Raw genomic sequence first — 20,835 nt, forward strand, 5'->3', positions numbered from 1 at the left:
ACGTTGGAGGAGACAAATTCCCGAGCTCTTTGGAAGGAGCAGATGTACCAAACCTACACACCAGTGGACTGGGAGCCGTGCGTTCCCATGAACTGGGAATACTTTGTGGCCTCGCCACACCTTTGGATCCTCACTGCCATAAATAACAAAGGGACCGCTTAGAAGAAAAGCAATGCAAAGTCCTCCAAAAAACTTCGCAAAGTCCTTGCAAAGAATCTCTTCTGCACAAGATGACAGCAAAACTTCTATGAACTTGTCATATCCCGTTCCAATATCACGCAGGTCTGCTAGGGTTCAGAAAGAAAATATGCAGAAATAACTGCGCAACCATTTTTGGGCAATGCCCTGGGGTCACGGTGCAAAAATAAAGGAGGTGACCTAGAGCTACGTCCTTATTTAGGCATCGAACTAAAACCTCGTAGGCAGGGGTATTGCAAATCCCAGCCAGTGTCACTGGTGGTAGTGGAAGCTGCTGGTGCACGACTAACCAAAACAAACCACGGACTTGGAATCGGGAACCTAATTTTAAGCACTTATTTTTGGAATCCTGTTTTTTTATTTTATTTTATTTTTTTTTTCAATTTTGACCTTGTAAATGCTGAGCCAGCTTTGCTACCAGCACACACTTCCCAAACACCCAACATAGCAGCAAGTTTCAGATGTGCAAAGCCAATGGGTTATTGATGGGACTCGGAAGCTCCCGTTGGGAGCATCTCTGTAGGAACCCAACGTTCTCGGTATCTAAACGGCGATAGGATCATCTCTGAAGATCAAATACAAAACTATTCACACGTACTTATTTCCTGAATTTAAGTTCAACTGCATTCCTGTTTTCAGATTTCAAGAAGTTGGGACTAAAACAGTCCTTAACGGGAATTCTGGTGGTCACTTAACTAAAGCAGTCACTAATGAACTTGTAAAGCACCAATTTCAGCGGGAAGAAGAACGTAATTCTTCAAAATATATTTGCATTTTATATTCTTTACGCAAAAATATTTTTGTATTACTGGTAACTCTGCGCTTTTGGGAAACCGCTATTGTTCTTGCTACCGGGAACAAATGTTTAAGCAGAAAAATTGTAAAGATTTCCAAGATATTTACAGCCTTTTTTTTCACAGATCCAGCAGTGACCGTTTTGAACTCGATAGCTCGGGTTCAGAAATTTTAGTTCTGGTGCCCTGGCCAGAAACACGACGCGAAGGGAAGACAGGAGCCCTGGCGTGCCGGCAGAACAAAGACCATTACCAAAACCACTGCTGAAAGCGAGGCAGCTCCACGGCTCTGGTGTCGTGGTTCTTCCCGCTGATCTCAAATTTATTATTGATTTAGCATTTCGTACTGCAGGCGCTGAAACAAAGCCCCCTATGATTATAAATGCATGCTTTTGCGGCACGTGCTTTCATTTTCAAAAAGGGAACTTTTTTTGCCCCCCTCCCTCTCCCCCGAAGATCCTGCATATTAAAAGGACATCAACTTCTCAAAAAGTCACACATCCTTCAGAACGTGTTTTTACGATTTAAGGTTACTGTCAGAGGCGACAGGGAGGGATCGCGGGGGCTGTTGTGCTCCCAGGGGCTGGCGTGTGTGGGTTTCTGAACTATTTATTGGGGCACGTTTCACGTAGAGAACGGCCCCTGACCACGCTCCTGGTACTAGCGAACCATGAGACTCCCATTATCAAGAAGGCCAAAGGTTTCAAATTGATGTTTTTCATCAATTTCAAATCAATTTCCATATTTTTTACGGGCTGCTCACCTATAGACGAACAAACTCAACGCCCCATGATGGTGCAACCCATAATATCAGAGGATCCCCAAATGGGTTGGGTTGGAAGGGACCTTCCATCTTGAGTTCTCTCCGGCTATCAGCAGCAATAGGGATAAACACACAAATGAAGCAAAGGTAGGCAGAAAGAGAAATATGGCCAAATTCACCAGCAAACGAGGCAGGTATCTGAGTTTTCCAGATTCTACCATTAAACCCAGAGCAACATTGTTATTACTAATTAAATCCTCAAATGGTAAAAGCAACACCTGATTCGAAGAGATTTTACATACAATCGCCAGTGCTCAACTCCTACTTTTCATTACCAACCCTGAAATTTTGGCCTGGATTTATTATCCCTACATTTATTTCCAATACGTTTTCAAGCGCGCTGTTTTCTAAGCCATTCGTGAAACAGAATAAAAACTTTAGCTTTAACTTCAGTATTTACTTTCCCTTCATCATGAACTTTGGGAAGGGTAAGGAGAAGAACGAAACGTTGGAAAGAAGGGAATGCAAAATTTAAAATAAATACTGGAACTATTCATTATTTCCTTATCAAGAGGTTAAGTCTATCTGCTAAAAAACTTGACGCATCTGTGAATAAGTTCAACTACAAGCCTAGCGTGCTGTTAATGCCCCAAATTCCCAACGAGGGAGTTCCCACACGAGTGTCACGAGGCAAGTAGAGAGAAGATACCCAACAGAGAGAAGACACCAAGGCCAAAACGCTCGCGGGCTCCTGCTGCTGGGCTGCGGTGCCGGCGTTGTGGATGGCTCCGTGTCCCACCTCCAACGGGACCGACCTCTCCCCACAGCCACCTTGTAGGGAGCCGAGTCCATGTTTTGTAGGTTTGGGATACCGGGAAAGGCTCGGGATAGCAGGGAAGCTAAAGCCCTATTTTTTATGTGCTTCACCTGCACTAAAGACATTTCCTTGGGATCGTACAGGGGACGTGGAACAATCCTGTGGCTGGAAACTCACACAAAAGTTCCCAGTTGATCTCAACTAGAGCCCTGGGAGCCCGTTCGCTCCAGCCAAGAGCAATTTTTTTCTATTTTTTTCCTCCTGAGAAATAGCAACTCATTAATTGCACCCCAATATACGTATTTATTACCAAAACGCTTTGGTTTTCGGAAACTTTGAGTTCTCCCAGCTCCTACTGGGGGCGGTGAGGAATTGCGAGTTTTTGCCTTCCTGAACCGTACTGAAGACGGATTCTTCCCAAAAATTTTCTCAGGAGGGTTTCGGTGGACTAACCAATAACTGGGCATCAATTAGAAGCATAAAACATCCAGGTTAATTATGAAATTTCTATAAAAATAAAGACGATGCTAAACTGGGCCTGAATTTTATTTTTTTTTCCCAAAAAAAATCCCAACTATAGCTCTCCGGCTTCCCAGAGGTCACCTCGCACACGCTGCCATCAGCAGCAACTCCGAGCGGTTCCCCCCAAGTACCCCGGGATTTTACACCATCAAATAAACACAAATAAAATATAGAGCAAGCTTACACGGAAAAGCTTCTCTCCCTTCCTTCCAAGAACAAAACCACCTCTCTCAGTCCGTTCAAGATCCCGTGGCTTCCCATTCACCACAAATTTTAAAAACCAATCTTTTATTCAGCTCCTCCCCACGGATAAACCCGCAAATACGGCCTTATAAAAACCCCAACGATTCCTTTTTTAAGGAGCTTGCGTGGTAGAAATGTATTGAAGCCCGATAATATGCCCAGAGTTTCTCTTCAGCTTTCTAAATGCAAACCCATCTCCTCGCCCTACTCCTGCCAGCGGCCCCACTGAAGTCGAGGGGAGTTTTTGCATGATAATACAAGCAGGACCTTCACTAAAACAATCCCTAATTCCTTATTAGGACAAAATTAACTAATTTGAGGCTTATCTCGAGCAGCCCCGGTTCGGATCACTAAGACCTGTATTAACGGGGGTCCCACTGAGGAACGGGACTGAGGGCCAGCAGAGCCGGGCTTACAAAAATTGGTAGCAATTAAAAGATGCTCTTTTTAAAAGGAGTTAATTGTTTTTTTAAAAAAACAAATATTGAATTTACAAAATTAAAACAGCGTGCGCCTGAACAATTCAATGCGTTTTTGACTTATTCTATCCTTCCTCGTTTACGCTTTTTGAAAAATGGGCGAGGGTTTCCTGTGATGTTCTTACAACAATCCCGGGAAAGTTTCTCAAGTCACAGATTTTTAACTGAGCCCAAAACCGGAGACTTTGGGGGGGAAGAAAAAGGCCCGATGGCAGCAGGAAGCTCTTTAAAGGGAAACAAAAAAGAAACACCATCTTGAGCAGGCTCCCAGCGATGGTCGTACCGTATAGAAAGGAAATAAAAGCTCTCGAAAACCTAAGAATGAACCTATCTATTCAGCTTGCTTACAGGTGACATTACACCATCTGCTTGGGCAGTCTGCCCGCACAAAGGGAAAGTAGAGGGAAAAGTAAAGCCTGCTGCATTTTAAAGAAATAGTTCTGCAAAAAAAAAAAAATCCGTGCGATGCTGTAGGGAAGTACAAATTAAGCCACTCCGCCAAAATCCCACAGAGACGCCGGCACCGGGCACGTGGTGCCCGGCGGTGCCGCGGGGACAGCGCGCGGCCACGGCACCAAAAGGGACAACGGCGTTTCGGTGAGAAACCTGCAGGCTGGGAGCACCCGCGGGTGGTGGCTGGGTGCCCAAAGGGCCCCAGGTTTGCCTTTTGCTGCCCCAAGCCCTCGAAGTAACGCTTTGGTTCCCTGCCGCCGCGCGTTGAGCGTCGCTGCCTTCCCACCGCCGGGCCCTGGTTGTGTTTCGCATCCTTTCCTCCGTCATTTTGCTGTCAAAAGCGGAGCTTCCCATGCGGCACGGCGAGGTGTGACCGGCTCTTGGTGTGGCCGTGATGGCCCAGCGAGATCCCGGCTGCTGCCAGCCCCGGAGCTGGGCTCGGCGCGAGCAGCGCTCCCAAGACGAGGGCAGCCGCTTGGCAAAACCAAAATAAAAGCAAAGAGGAAAAAGGGAGCAGGGCAGCATTTCTGCGAGGCCATGCAGGGATTTATACACACCCAGGCGAATGCTGGCCTCTGAGGAGCAGGGAAGAGCGGGGCCGTATCCTGCGCCCATCGCCACGGCATCCAGCCGATGCCACGGATCTGGGAAGCCTCGGGTGGAGAAACAACTGGAGAGTTCGTTAGAGAAGGGCAGGAGAGAGCAGACCTTTCGAGAAGCCTCGTTTTCTCGGAGTTTATTACCACGCAGGTATAAGAACAAGGAAAAACAGAAAAAAAAAAGTTTAACAGGAATTTCTGTATTCTGGGCAGAAAGCCGGAGTGACTTCCAAAAGCCCCCGAAACTTGCGCATCCATCCAACTATTTCTGCGTGGGGGCTGCCGGTTTGCTTTCACGTTTTTCAGGGAGGGAGGGGGGCTCGGGGGAGAAGACTTTAAAGAGTTAAAGGCTCCCTACCATTAATTTGCATCTGGTGCTTTTAGTGTGTGTGTGTGTGTTTTTTTCTTCCCTGAAAAGTTGGCAGAGCCGCCGATTTTCCATAATGCAAGCATTTGGGAATTGTGAGCGGAATGAAACCGATCCAATCTCCTGACTGCGACATGAATTTTCATTAATTACAACCTTGTCAGCAAAAGCATTATCAAAGCTGAATATGAAAATGCTAATGAGTTCTCATTTGCATATTTTTCTTTGTTGGAATGTCATTAATTATTACATTTTATGATGATGAATGCAGCTGTCGAAGCTCTCCGATGCATAATTAGCCATCAGAATGCCAGGAGCCGATCAGCATTTTTGGGTAAAAAAAAAAAAAAAAAAAAAAAGGAAAATAAAGAAAAAAAAAAAAAACAACCAAATTTCGCTCCCAACCTCTCCCGCTCCCCTCTCTCGCGCCGCAGCCCCCCGAAGTTGGTGCTGGGGACGAGACTTGTGGCGGCGCCGTGCCGCGAGCGCGCCGGAGCGCGGGGACGGATTTCTCCTCCTTTAATAAAAAATTATTTTGTTTTTTTGCCGATCGCGCGCTTATACAATTGGAGCGGCTCTTAATAAAAAAAAATCGTTATTCCAGCTTAATTAATGCCACGCTTAATTATAACACCATGATGTCAGCGGTTTTAATTAAGTATTGGCTCGGGTACAAAAAAACTCCTCGCTGCAGTAAGAGTCGCTATCGGCAGATTTGTGCAAATCGCTTCGCTCGCCGGTTTGGGGTCTCTCCTGGTTCACGAACGAGTCAAATATCAGTCGGGATTCAATTCCACGCGGGAGGGGAAAAAAAAAAAAGGCAAAAAAAATCAAAAAAAAAGAAAAGAAAAGGAAAAAAAAAGTATTCCCGCTCCGTGCTGCCTGGACAGACTTTCGAGCTTACCTCCTTGACCACTTTTTTGAGCTAAAGTGTAAGTGAAGATGACAAAACATAGCTCATCCTCTCCCAGCCGCTGGGAACGGTGTTTATAAGTAAAAAAAGAAAAACAACACGGAGCAGATGGGACCATTACACATGACCAAACCAATCAATCACAGATGAAGGGCCCAGGTGCAGCGCAGCCGCGCAACAACGCACCATTTCACAGTCTGTCAGACACATACACATGGTCGTACATGAATGACCCTCCTCGGCTCCCCCAGGACCTCATCTGGAGCGCGGCTCCCCTCTCGCCTGCCTCCGCTCCAACTGACGTCTTCATAATCGCCCTGTCTCGGCGCCGCCGCGCGGGGAGGGGGCGCCGCGGGGCCGGGGGCGAGGGCGCCGAGGGGAAAGGAGGGGAGCAGGAGCCACCGTGCTCCTGGAGGGCTCCTGGAGGGCTCCGGAGATGCCCGGAGGAGCGCACGGACACCAAGGGGTCCCCGTGCTGTGGTCCCAAAATGCCCAGGGCAGCACTGCAACAAAAGGGGAGCTTCCACCTATCCACCCGGGGAGCAGCGCTCACCGAACGCTGCCTCGCGCTCTTCCAACTGGAGGGGAAGAGAAGGAATTCAAGGGATTGTCCCCGATGGAAAGCTGAGCTCCAGCATCGTCTGCCATCATGTGCCAGCAGAAATTGCTTCCCATCTACCAACGAAACCCAAGAAGCGCAACAGGAACCCCAGCCAGCCATGGCCAAGTCGTACAACTAGCAGAGAGGGAAGGAAAGATGTGCTGATAAACTTAACGGGGTGAATCCTATTCCTAAACACGGGGAAAAAATAAAATAATAATAAAAAAGAAGCCTCAAAACCCTCGTGCCAGCCAACGCCATGGGTACTTGCCCATGTCTCCACTTCCCATGGCATTGAGTGGACCCCGAGTTCTTGAAAGCGAGCACAAGGCAGTCGTCCTATATGGCTGCACAGATCTGAGGGATGCTCTTGGTCCAGAGAGGCTCACCTGACGCGAGGTCTTGCCCAGGGAAACGCCGGATGAATGGCATCGAAATCCCGACAATGCGCTCCAGTCGCAAAGCACGGGAAGGGGCGAATTTCCAAACAAACAAACGGAACCTTTCGGGTTGATTTGAGCTCTCTGCTGTCACCCAGACTGCTCAGGGTTTCTTTACATATGCTTCAGGATATACGTTCGCATTTACACGGCGTTCTTGCAGGCTGACCAAGCTCCCGTTTGGCAGGTTTTGACAGGGAGGAGGAAAAAAAAAGGCGCAGAGGGGAAATTCTGATGGAACATCTACCAGAGCCAAGGTATATCTCCCACCCGCTTCGCTGTCCAACCCGTCTTCCCTGGGTTTGTGTGCGGAGCTTCGAGGAGCACAAGTCGCATCTCTGAAGTAATGTTTTGAAAAGTATCTACCTTGAATTTTGGATCCCGTTCAATTGGCAAGGCGCGACTCATTTTCCAGCGCGTTGGGCATCCGCAGAGCAACTGAGCGCGAGCCCTGCTCCCCAATTCCTTTCTCCTCAATTTTCTCTTCAATTTTCTCTTCAATTTTTCCCCAATTCTTGTCCTTAGCACCTTGCAACTGCTCAAGTATTTTATCTCCCAGAAGCATCTTGACATTTTCTGCTGTCCACTCGCTCCCCCAAAACTTTGCTACTGACTCCAGTTGGGTACAACTACCCGTCGTACCCATTAAGATTTTCTAGTGGTAGAAAGAAAAAGGTTCAACTCATGTTTTGAACGGGCTTCCTCCTCTCCCAACAAACAGCCCCCGCGCGTTTGCATTAATAAATTTCTCTTTTCTGGCTCAAAAGAAATCGCGGCGCGCAAAGCAGATGCGCGCGGCGGAATCTTTCAAATCGAATTTCCAAAAGCCGAGCTTATTGCGGCTGGAGATCAAAGGGGCTAAAATGCCACCTCCTCCCCCTTCCAGGATAATTACGGAGATTTCGTTCCTTTTGTTGCGCCGAGCACAACAGGTAAACCCGAAAACCTGGGGAATAGGTTTTCGTCCCCTTGTCCGTCTCCCCAAGAGAAAGGTGCCAAAGGGAGAAGGTGGCAAACCTCGAGTGCCCCGAGCGCAGAGGATGTTTGGCTGCTCTGGGTTCTGCTTGGCCCACTCGGATCCAATTCACTGCCCTCGGGGAAGGCAGATCCTAAACCCTAACCCCAGCTTTAGTTAATTCTTCTGAATTCAAAGAGAGCAACGCACGAAAGGGAAGAGAAAAGCTCTGTTAAGGCAGGGGTGTAATGAAGGTGGAAGAGAAGGAACGGGCTCCATATTCCTTTGTCTCTCTCCTCTTTTTGCAGTTCCTTCCTTTCGTAGTTTTCTGCTTTCCTGACTCCTCTGTCCTTCGTTATCCTCTTTCCTGTTATTTTGCTTAAAACTGGCAAAAATTCCAAACTGCACAGGCGTTAAAACTGGCCTGAATTCCCAATATAAGCCCAAATCTAGGCCAGAGGTATATTTGGCAAATACAAATCCTTGCCAGATTTACACAGCTCTAATAATAAGGTGACAAGAACCGTGCGCAGGATTACGGATGTGGCCTCACTCGTCCCTTATGAAGTGCCAACATAGTTTCCTCTGACTTCTATTCAACCTTCGCTCACGAACCTATTTTTTTGAGCCTATTAGCTCAAAAAAAAAAAAAAAAAGGAAAGAAAAAAACCTGTTTTGTACGCGGGTGAAGGTTTTTTGGACTGTTTGCCATCAGTCCTGGGGTCTGACTGTCCATTACGCAGCACCACGAGCCTACGCGCACCACGGAGCCGCCTCACCTTGAGGTCCCTTCCAGTTTGCACAGGACACGGGGACCGGAGCCTGCTCCTACCTGCAGCAAAATATTTCAAGAACCAGTCCCCGTGACAGCCCTGAGAGCTGAGCCTGGTTTCCCTTTCGCTTTGCCGTTGGCTTCGCTTCTCTTCTAAAGGATCAGAGAAAAAGCAGGTTCACGTCACCCTTCCCCTTCCCCATCTTCTCCTCCCTCCCCTCATCCTTCTGCTCTCCCTCGGCGTTTCAGTAATTATTTTACTCCGTGTTTTAAAGCATTAAAACCAAACTGCAGCAGGAGAAACCGGTGAGGGGGGGTTTTATTGCTTTACAGAGCCGTGCGCAAGGGCTCCGCGCCGGGGCAGGGCTCCTCCCGCGCGGGTCCGAGCGCAGGAGCGTGGCCAAAGCTGGATTTTATATTGCCTCTCTTTTAAGTGCAGCCCGCTCCCCTCCCGTTTTGTATCATCAGCAAATCTCATTACACGATGGAAGAAATATGCGGGCTCTGATGAGGGAGCGAGTCGAGCTTCAAAGCCCGCTCCGTTCCCAACATGTTACAGGTGTGCGCCACATGAGCAGGCACGGGGATCGCAAGCGGCCGGGCTGCGATGACAGCTCTGGAGGACGTGATCAAAACCATTTCGCGTGGCGAAAAAAATATCAAAGTTAGACAAAGAACGGCTCTGCCCTTCCGAGAGGTGAAGTCCAGGCGACCAAAACACGCTGCAAGGGATGGGACGTTTCAAGGAGCAAGGCTCAGCTGGGTCCCCCCCACTCCAAGCATATTCTGACCCAAAAGAAGAATATTCTGAGCGTAAACCAAGGATTTTGGGGGAGATAAAAGGTTTTTATTCCCCAGAAAAGCAGAAACGTTTCAATAGGGACTTTCTGGTAATTCTTCCAACTACAGGAGAGAAGCTCAAAGATGCAAAGGCAAAAATGGCATCGCCATGAATCCAGCAGCACCAAAAAGGCACAAAATGGACTTAACGATGGCAGGAGTGCTGGAAAATTTTGGAAAAATACGGAAAATTTTGGTTAGGGGCACGGAAAGCTGAATTTTGTGTTTACCGGAGAGGGTCAAAGTGTCCCTATGAAAGATTTAGGACACTGAGGAGTAGGGACGTTAGTTGGTCATGGCCAGGAGGGTGGCATGGAGTCAGAGGAATTAAAATGCAGAAGGGTGGATGGCTACAGGCAAGAGGCTCCGTCTCTGGAAGCAGTTGAGGTTTTTCCATCCACAAAGCAGAGCTTACGAGACGATTTGTCTCCATTTAAAGATTCCCCCCGCTCACCATCATCTCCAACGCCCCCAAAGAGGATGGGTGGAGGTAGGTGGTGTCCCCCAAGAAAAACAAAGCAAATCTACCGAGGGGGGAAGGCGAGATGAAGGCAGAAGGGGATCTCGGTTGCAACCTTTGCCCTGCAGCTGCAGGGACGAGAAAGCAGCAGAGGAAATCTGCCGGCAGCTGCCTTCGGGAAGAGGGTGAGCCTCCACTCGGGGGACAGAAGAAAGGGTTTGGGCTTCTGCAAAAGCTTTCCAAAGGACCAGAGAGCAACTTCTGCTCGGGGGGAAATCTCGTTTGATCTGGGTTCTGTTTCTAAAGCACTGCGAGGTTTTGAAAAGAAGGGTTTTGCTGAATCAGCTTGGTATCCAAATGGCGAGGATCTCCTCTGCCAGATGGACAACCAAAGTTCAGTTTCAGCCTGCCTCGTTTTATTCCCCTCCATCCACAGATCCGTCCATTTTAATTGCTGTTCTCCTAACATCCGCGCTGAAGAAGGTCACGAGTGTGGCTTCTCACCCAACTGAGCCCTTCCTTCCAGGTGGCCACAAGTTCATGGTCGCCCTTTCCATCCAGCACGGCACCTTTTGTGGAGATCAGACTCCTCGTTCCAAAAAAAAATATTTCAAGTATTTAAAACTACTTTAAAATAACTGAAGCAGTCACAAAACTTATTTATTTTGTCCCTTAAGGACTTTATCAAGGTGCCACCACGGAGAACTAGAGCTCCTCGATGGTCACCACTGGGGACAACCGAGGACACCAAGGAACATCAGAGAGGGTTTGTTGGGTTTGCTCATCCCTCCTTTCCCCCACCCCCCAACATAAAATACCCCTTTCTTGTTTCTTATTTAAGAATTCAGTGATGGCTCCTCTACAGGGTTTAATCCATCTACTGATGTTCTCACCCACCGTGTGATCACCCATTCTGGAATAATCCCTATTTCCTTCAATATTTCTTGACTCTCTCCTGGGAAATTTATATCTGATTCTGGCATCTGTTCCCCATCCTCTTTTGTGAACACTGAGGCGAGAAATCCATTTATTTTTCAGCAGTGTCTACATCATCTGTCAATAAATTACCCTTTCCATCTCTAAGAGGTCCTAAAATCTACTTTACTGACCTCTTCTTCCTTATGCATTGCAATAATCTTTCCTGATTATTTATCCTCACCTCACCTCCAGTCTCTCCCTTCTTTATCTTCGCTTTCGTGTTATTATTTTTTAACACTTCACCTCATTCCACGCATTCTCTGAGCAGTGCTTGATGTTTCCCACCTTATACTGATGGTGTGTATTTACACGGCATCGTCTTTGCTTCTTGAAACGGAGACCGATAACGTAGAGCACTGCCACTGGGCCAAATTTTATGGACACTTGCAAAGTCCTTCACGTAGTAGTTCCTAAAATAAGCTCTTATCTCGTCAGGTTTTGTTATCTTTCAGGTGCCTCTTCCCCTGCTGTGGGGGATTTGTAATCTCAGCCACTTGCAAATCCAGCTCTAAACCGGCCTTGGAATAATTCCCTAGGAGATTTATGGGAATGGGAACATTTAGGGAAGGAAAAATACAGTCCTGGAAGTACTTGGGGAAAGAGAAGTTGCTGTCTGTGAGAAGCAGAAGCTGGCATTTTCAATTCCAGGGATATAACACACATGAAAATAGAGAGAGTAGGAAAGATATGAATGCTTGCTCTAAATACCGTAATTAAAATTTATTTAAACAACAGTTTAAAAACTGCTTGTAACTAAATTCTTGCTGATCTAACCACACAGCTTCCTCATCCAGGAATCAAAACTGCTTTTTTCCAAATAATATCACTTGCAATAGTTGATAGTTAGCCTGATTTCTGCTTCAGCACACCCAGTCAGCATGTTTGCTCCCCAGAATACCCTCCCCTCCTTTATCGCTTTCCCTTCTGCGCTCTTTTGAGATCTATCCAATGTGCTTCAGACCACAATCACACAGTAAAAGTCTGCAAAGTAACGCGGCGGATAGGAGGACTCTGATTTTAGTTAAAAAGAAATATAATCTAATTAAAGTACTGATGGTTCCTGTTAAATGCATGCTCCATATCTTTTTATTTCACATGGTACAAGGATCAAAGCACGGACCTAGGATACCAGCAGCCTCGTGTAGTGTGAGAACTGGTGCTGTCCCTAATTCCGACCATATGGCAAGATGTATCTATTGGCATGATGCGGCGGAGGATTACCGTACCCTCCTGTCATACCCTTTTTATCATTTTTCATCGGAGCTCTTTTATATTGCATTTTATATATTCTGTGCATCTGACCAACCGTGCAAAACCCAGAGCAGTGCCGGAGACCGGGGACGGGAATAGAGACACCATCACACCAACTGGCAGCAGGAGCCGGGAGGGAGGATTAAAAATGCAACCGGGAAAGCAAAAATGACTTTGTCACGAGACGATCCCGTCCTCCTGCAGAAGCCAACGGGATACGTTTCTCTCCCGGTCGTGCCCTAGGTTACAGACAAAAAGCTTGGAAGAAATCTGCTCCAGAAACACGGCGCTTAGCCCAGGCGGTTGCAGCTTTCTCTGTTTTTTTGGAGGAGAACGCGCCAGGCCCTAAACAAAGGAAGTCGACCCTATTTAGCTAACGCGGTACTCGATTCAACGTCTCTGTATGACTTAAGGTAAGAGCAAGGCTCCGGATCATCATTAATTATCCCGCTAACTCCGCATTGTTTTACACATTCTGGGCCTTAACTAGAGAGCAGAACAAAACCATTGTTTTTGCCTGTTTAACGGACCATGACTGGAGCAGCTATGTAAATGACCCAGTAATTCAACAAATTTGTTTTGTTTCACAGATTTTCCCACATGTATGCTTTCCAGCTGTAATGCAAATCCCTTCCACGTCCAGGCCGGCCGTGTCCTCCAGAAGCACGCCTCTACCTTTAAGTGTGTGCTCCCCGATTACGTGCCTACCACCAGCCCTGGAAAATACAAAGATTTTAAGGAATTCACAAACCAACGCCAGCTTTTTGTTGTTGCTGATCCCTCCCCTCCTTTAAATGCGCCTATCGATGTTTTTCCTCGTGCTGAAAAACTTTCTAGAAATGGAATTTTTTCCTCTCCGTGAATATTTGAAGGAAGTCGCTTCTAGGTTTCTTTTAATGCTCAAACAGGTGTGAGCTCAAATTCCCTCTGCCACGAATATCAGCTCAGCTGGAGAAGAGCAGCAAATGCTGATTTGAAAGCCAAACTGAGTTCATCTATAAAAAGGGCAGAAGCTCATTAACCATTTAGGGGGCCTTACAGATGTTCCCTTCAAATCCAGTTCCATTCCCAAGACAGGGCTGCCAGCACGGGGACTCCCCTCTCTATTTAATAACTTCAGCCAGCATTTTGCCAACTTCAACCCGCTGCAATCCCTACCCCGAAGCCCGATCAAACACGTTTGCAGCTCAACACCCCATTTTCACACAGCTTTAGCCCGTGCCACGCTACGCAGAACACAACCGTCGCCCCAAATAACTTATTAAAAAGGCTCGGGGCTTGTTTAAGAACAAAACGCAACGGAATGTAAACTGCGCTGAAACTATGTAGGACAAAATAATATTTCAATTCTTCGCTCAGTGTGCAGACATTAATTGCCACAGTCTACGGTTTCTATTTATACATCTGCTGCTCGCGCCCCAAATAAATGGAGATGTCCTTGCAATTTCTTTCTCTTTGGGACTGCGCGAGAGGCTGGGAGCTGAGAACCCTGCAAAGCGACACGCTGCAAAATGCATTACCTCGTGCTTAGGAACCACGATGCATTTCCATCTTCATCTACAAAATGCTTTTCAGCACGGATCTTTACTGATAATTTTGCTTGTATATAATTGAAACATGGCAGGAGCAGCAGGTATAATGCATGACTAGAGGTACGTGAGCCCCTGCCTTCCACAAAGCATTTTTAAGGCCTCTTTCAAGGACAGAAAATGGTGTGATTTCCATTGTGGTTACCTTCCAAAGCCCAAATGCTGCATCCAAGCTCCTCAGGTCTCAGCCTTGACACCCCGCATAGCTAAAACTCGGACTTTTGGTCCTCAGAGATGCATTTACAGTGCCCCACTTGAAAATCGCTCAAGGGGGTGCAGTTATTTCTCAGATCAGCTTTGTTTCTGAATTTCGGAGACGCTGAGAAACACCGATTGGTGAAGCAACTCTAGATTTGGCCAAAAAAAAAAATAAAATTCAACACAGCTCTTTTTGAATTTGGGTGCTACTTGAAAGCTATCTCAGACCTTCCAGTCGCCTTGGCTGGACAGCCTCCTGCACTCACAAGGAGCAGCAGTGAGGTTGGTGAGCACGTATATCCATGCGACATTCAACGGGGTGGGTGGAAGGAGAGTTAAGTGGGTCTAGAGGTGATAAAACTGCCCAAAAAAATGAGATGCCAGAGGCAGATTTGGAAGCACGTGACATATCAGCCCAATAGCTCAAAGGTGGCAGGTTTCAGACCTTTTCCCACCTCTCTTGCGAGCACAAGCAAGGACACCGCAGTCCGAGGTGGTGGGACTGGTCTTCTCCAGGTCATAGCTGCTATGGGTAAATATAGCAGAGCTGCTGGCATTCCCAGCATGTTTTCCATCCTCAAACACCGGACCACGTCAAAGGTCTCCTTGCAGCCCAGCCACACCACGCTTCAGCTTCCTTGGGGGATTTGACACTCGTCACACTTAAGCCTGTGCCCTCCGCAGCAGATTGGGGTTATTGGGGTTAGGATCCAGTGCACCCAGCTGGCTCACACCACTCCCCACAGCTCCCACGCAGAAGGGAAAGGCCCTTCCTCACCCCGTGTGCGATTCCCCTTAAAGCTACCGGTGTGGTGTTGTGCCAGCTGCACCAAAACACAATATTTTAAGTGAAAACTGGAGCCCGGGATTTCCAGTTCTTTGGTTTCTGAAGGCCTTTCAAGCTGCTAGATTCAGTTTTTCTGTTGGTGAAAAATATCTTACTTGATGGTAAAACTAGCCAGAGAGTGACAGATATTTCTGGAAGAGATGCTGCTTGTGAGTCCTGAAAATCCACCTTTGACTGCTATCCAAAAAGCAATGTCATGTGGTTCTGTCTGTCTGTCACATGGAATTTATTTTTTGCAAATTATCATAGTCGTGTGTATTAATTTCTATCCACTGTAAGTTGTCTGATGCCTTTAATAAAGACCCTCTTTGTCATACTAAGAAATTACACTGCATTGAAAAAGCAATAATACAATACCAAAAAAAGCAATAACAATACAAAAAAAAAAAAGCAATAACAGTACCAAAAAAAAACAATAAGAAAAAAAAAATCAGACAACACTATGGTAAATAAGTGGCTGTTGAATGTTCTCGTAATATGGATGACCAGAAAGAAGCAGCACAACCACAAGAATCAAAACCTTCTGCATTTCTGAATTATTACTAGACAGTTTTTGACGTTTCCCTCGTGGTTCTTCACGTACCTTAAGTTCTCCAGCTGCAAAGGGGGGACCCAAAGCCACCTGACATAACAGAGGCGGTGTGAAAAAGAATTAATGTTCATGACATGCCAGGCGCTAACTGAGAAAATCAAAAATCTGCCAGGATGAAATGTAATCTCATTTTAGGAAATGTTGAAATCATTTCTGCAGAAGGTTAAAAAAATAATAATCAGGCTGAGTCAGATACACAGCATGGAAAATTTCATCCCAAATGTTTATAGTTTAGCAATTGAAAGCAAGGCCTTATAATGCTGTGTTGGGTAAACTTAACTAATCTGCAAAAATTCCAGTTCTACTTATAATAACAGTAACAGAATCAAAGCCGTCCGGATTAAAAGCAAATACCACAGCAATATTCATACGGAGACAAGTGCTATCATAGCATTAAAAATAATATTAAAATTTGGCATATACACAGAGTATCCAATGAACTCAGGATGTTTTCCAGACAGTAATTTATCAAATCGCACAATATCCCTGCAAAATATACACTGCGCATTCTTCAGACAGATAAATAGGAAGGGCTCCTTCGAGTACAAAGACATTCGGCAACTCGCTAAGCAGCAGCCGGGCAGCGGAGCCAAGCTGCTGGGAACACCAGCTGGGAGCAAGCCCCGCTCCCAGCACCAAGCAGCCCAGCTGCACCTCCTGGCATGGTCAGGGCTCGGTCACTTCACCGCGAGAAAACACCACCTTCTCAGAAATAACAATGCAGAGAGGGAAAAAATTCGACTCGGAGGGTTTTTAAAAGGAGGGAAGAATCCATAGGTGGAAATATTTGTTTTGTGATTCAACCGCCTCTGGAAAATCCAAGTGCCAGCCCTCCAAAAAGCATGGCAAGCAAGCAATTGTGTAACAGCACAACCCCACACCGCGCAGGATCAATTCGAAGTAGACGATTAGGAGGGAAAGAAGTTGAAATTCTTTATTTTGCATTTAGCAATAGAGATTTGTCTTCACATACCAGATCACTGACCAACTCCTATAAAAATTGAGAGGTACACTCAGTGAGCTTATGTCCCTTCAGAGTCTCACAACAGTATCAGAAGTAAAAATCCACCTTCTAGCACTGCAGGCAGTGAGTGGGGTGGGACCTTTTTCAATAAGGTATCAAAGTCACTGCTTTGAACACTAGAAATATTACAGGTGGAGGGGAGAAGCACACAAACCGTCCATGCCGCCATATAAAATCTTTTTGCTCTTTTCTATTTTCATGTCTATTACTTCCATATTTTCTATTTCCATTATCTCTTTTCAGAAGTACTATACCTAACACTTGATCAAGTCAGGGACAATTTTCTCGTGGAGTGTTCCCCACGCCCTCGGTCACCGCAGCTGAGAGCACCCACAGCACGTCCCAGCACACCGGGCTGCGGCAGCTCCAAGCGCCACAAACCTAAATACTCCTGGTAGGCAAACCAAGGAGAGGAACTGAATTACAACAACCCAGCAGCTGTCACAGTACGACCACAGTAACCAAATCAAAATATCAACCACCAGCCCAGATGAGACTCGAAGGTCACCACACAAGCCAGCAGCTTTCTTCGACAGCGCCCAAAACCTCAGTGCAATCCTTGCAGTGAAATGCTACATGAAGCTACAGGAGGGTTAGAAACAAGTTACTGTACATTGGTAAACGATATTGATATAATGTACTAGCAAAATATCCAAAGTAGCAAGACAGAAAGTGCTCACCAAGGACACAGGTGGAAATGGAGAGGCAACAAGAACCAACGCCATGCCCGCTGCAGCTATCAGCCCACGCATGGTTCATTTCTGGGCCAAGCGAGTACTCTTCAGTTACTCTTAAAACAAAACCAAAATACCCAGTAGAGTACCTGGACTTCAGAAATGCACAGGAGAAGCTCTGTTTGAAAACACACAGGCAGTAGCTTGAGGAAGGGCTTGGGAAACTGTGAGCAACACAAGGAGCTCTGCAGCTTCACCTGCGCCTCACCACGCAGCCGGCCCTGAAGCCTGAGGCACAGGCTGCCTGCTAGATGCCAGCCACAGCAAAATGTGTGTTAAAAATAAGCATCTGGAGAATAAAATACAACGTAAGCCCTCATTTAAGCACACCCTCTCCCTGCAGGGGCTTGTGGTTCACAGATTTTAAGGAATGAACACCCCAGCATGGTGAGTGTGACAGGGAGGCCCTCATCTGGCCCAGCCCTGAGGGAGAGCAGGGCCTGGCCACCAGCAGCCCTGTCCCATTAACCCCAGGCTTTTGGGGTCTTTGCCATGCATAAGGACAGCACCAGACCCATCCAGACCACTGTCTGGGACACAAGCAGGGGGTCAGCGAATGAAAAGCTGCAAAGATTCAGGGGATGTTGGCGTTAACAGCACAGAGCTGCTCTAAAACCGGCACGCGAGCAGAAGCACATGAGATCAAACTGCCATTTGTGGTTCTTTTCCATGAAACATATTAACCATATAGCTATCTAGCCTGTTTCTGATTTAAGTATTACTAATAATTTCTTACTCGTAAAGACAAGACATTTAATCAATGTACCAATTATGCTATTTAAGAGCAATAAAACCAGAGGTGACATGAAGGCCTCACTGCTGCCACACCCCTCACGTTAGGAGCAGCTTCGTTCAAGTCAGGAGCATGCACCAGTACGAAACTGGTTCAAAATGGATAATAATCAGGCTCTATCAGTTGCCAAGAGAAATAAGAGCATGAAAAGAAAGTTACAGCCTGCTTGTGGAGGTGCAAGTCATGCTGTACCAGCAGTTATGGGGACCTCTCCTTCAGAGGGTTCAAAGTCTTGGGGTCAGGACACCTCTGTTAAACAGCAACATGCACTATTCATCACAGCAATATTTATAATACTCCCCAAATCACAGATTCAGGTGATCAGCATGGATTTACAAGTGTCACCCAGCCCAGCAGAGGTGCTCACAGCCCCATCTCCAGTCCCACACCACACAAAACGAAGATCCTGGCCAAGGATGCCCAGCAGAATTTCCACTGGAGGGAAATGTCCACATCACATCATCCCCACCTCCTCCAGGTAAATGCCCCACATCAAGAAACACACCGACACCACGGCACAAAAGGGCATGGGCCCTGCCACCTTTGCTGCCTGACAAAACGGATTAAGAAAAGTCCACCCCAATTACCAGACAATTATGTTGAACTGGGGCTGCAGGAGGCAGCTGATGGCCCCAGCAGCACACACACACACAATAACACAGGCTTGCACATATAAAAACTTGAAAATTCCAAGTTGTATAAGCTGACAAAAGTTTCAGGGTGCTTCAGGAACACGAAATTGTAGGACACTGCCATGCTCCTAGCTCCTACCAAGGGCAGGAGAAGACATCTGGAGCACAGAGCCCACAGCTGGGCTAGCAGTGGTTGTGCAAACCTCTCCGCTGGGGACAACTGGGACTTGAACAACCCCGAAATGGGGGATCCAAAATTTCTAAGAGTCCTACATGGCTTAATTCACTGTGTGCCTCTGAACACGCTTCTAGAAAACAAACGTCTTAAACCAAGCGAAACCAGTATTTTCAGTAAGATTGGCAAAAACAATCAGACAGGAATGAGATTTTTCTGTAACCTAAGGGCAGGCAGAAGCAAGAGACACTTTTAAGTTCTTCAGATTCAAATTAAAGGTTAAACTTGAAAGCATCCCACAGCCCAGTGGGTTTCACAGAAGTGTGTGGCTATTTGTGAAGTGTCTCTGTGCACTACCTAAGCACCATGGCGTGAGTTAAGAAGGGAGTGTTGAAATTTCCATGCTTTTTTTGGCTTATATTAGACCCTTTAAAACTGTTGTAACCATGTTTTGTACGTGAATACATACAAATGACTACAAGCTCCAACATTGTCCCATATGTTAAACAACTCACAAATATTTCCCAATATTAAAAGACAAGGCATATTTTAGGGACATATATTAGAGCTGAAGAATGATATATCACAGTTACAGCTCCATGTTTTTTTTGGCTTGCATTCAACCCTTTAAAGCAAAGCATTTGGTTAGTTCATTGACAACTGCAGAAGAAGGGTGTGATCTTGGCCAAGCGCAAACATTACTAATATTTTTACATCATATATTTACTTTAACCAAACTCATTTATCAACCATAATTAAAGAAAGTAGCTATCATTCACTGACAAATAATTACAGCCTCGCTTCATACTGCTGCGGTGCTTGCTGCTAAAGCTAAATGGTTATTCAGGGGTGTCAAAACTTCCTATCATGGGGCGTGGGGCAGAAGGAGGGTCCCTGCCAAACGCCCTGGGCAGATCTCGCTGCTGGGAGCCGAACATGCTGCAGCCACCTTCATCTGCAACCCGGGAGCCTGCAGCTCACAGGTCCCAGCAGGCAGCGACCCATCACGCTCCAAAACAAACAAGGGTTTCGGTGTCCCTCAGCAGCTATCTGTCTGTTCCCTTCTGCGAACATAGACTTCTAAAGCTTTCAGAAAGCCTTTCCTACTCTTCAAGTCCTGCTCAGGGCACATCCTTATTTTCTCTGCCAACCGGTCACATCTTAGAAAGGAAAGGCTGTGCCTTAGGATGCATAGATTTACCTCCTCACAAACAGTTACCACATCAGAAGTCACACCCCCCCCTTACGAGAGGAAAACAGCCTGTTCAGTAAATGCAACTCATGTACATTTTGTAATCATATGGAAGCTTTAAAAAAAAGCATGTTCCCACCCTTACACCGAGTGCAATCACCCCAAGAATGAGGATAAAGATTTTATACCCTCAGAATTTTATTTCTCATTCATTAATTCCACTTCCAAAAACACAGTTAAGTTAGGAAATCGTTTCTTACTTTGTATTCTGGAATTGACAAAAGGAGGAGAGAGATTGTCGTGTGACCCGAGGTCTCTGCTTGCCATATGATCGTAGTGAGTCCCATCTCCATAGTTCTGTTAACAAAGTGGGGAAAAAACAATTTTACACATTTTTACAGCATTTTTCAAAACCTACAGGCCCATATTCCCCTTCTAAGTCTTAAGTCATCTATAAGAAATATTAGTCCTTTTATTGTTTTCCTCTATTGATTCCGCTGGAAGTGATGCGTTCCAGAGCGTTTTTAAAGCTGTTTCAAATTTTTATTTTGTTAGCAATTGACTTTGTTTTGCTCTGTGGGTAATCCTGAATGGGGGACTGAGATGAGGTTCCT

General features: G+C 46.3%; 1 protein-coding gene across 17 annotated transcripts in view; it reads right to left on the minus strand.

The window, feature by feature from the left end:
* Positions 1–20,835, minus strand: part of TCF4 (transcription factor 4) — a 173,145-nt gene that overhangs the window by 97,513 nt on the left and 54,797 nt on the right. For 14 of the 17 annotated variants that reach the window (XM_068665507.1, XM_068665506.1, XM_068665510.1 and 11 more), the window contains one exon: positions 20,482–20,578. The exons of the other annotated variants lie outside the window; for them this stretch is intronic. In XM_068665507.1, the coding sequence (XP_068521608.1) occupies positions 20,482–20,578 (97 nt within the window). The remainder of the gene's footprint in view (positions 1–20,481; positions 20,579–20,835) is intronic. 17 annotated transcript variants of the gene reach the window in all.

Source organism: Anas acuta, chromosome W (genome assembly GCF_963932015.1).
Source record: "Anas acuta chromosome W, bAnaAcu1.1, whole genome shotgun sequence".
NCBI lineage: Eukaryota > Metazoa > Chordata > Aves > Anseriformes > Anatidae > Anas > Anas acuta.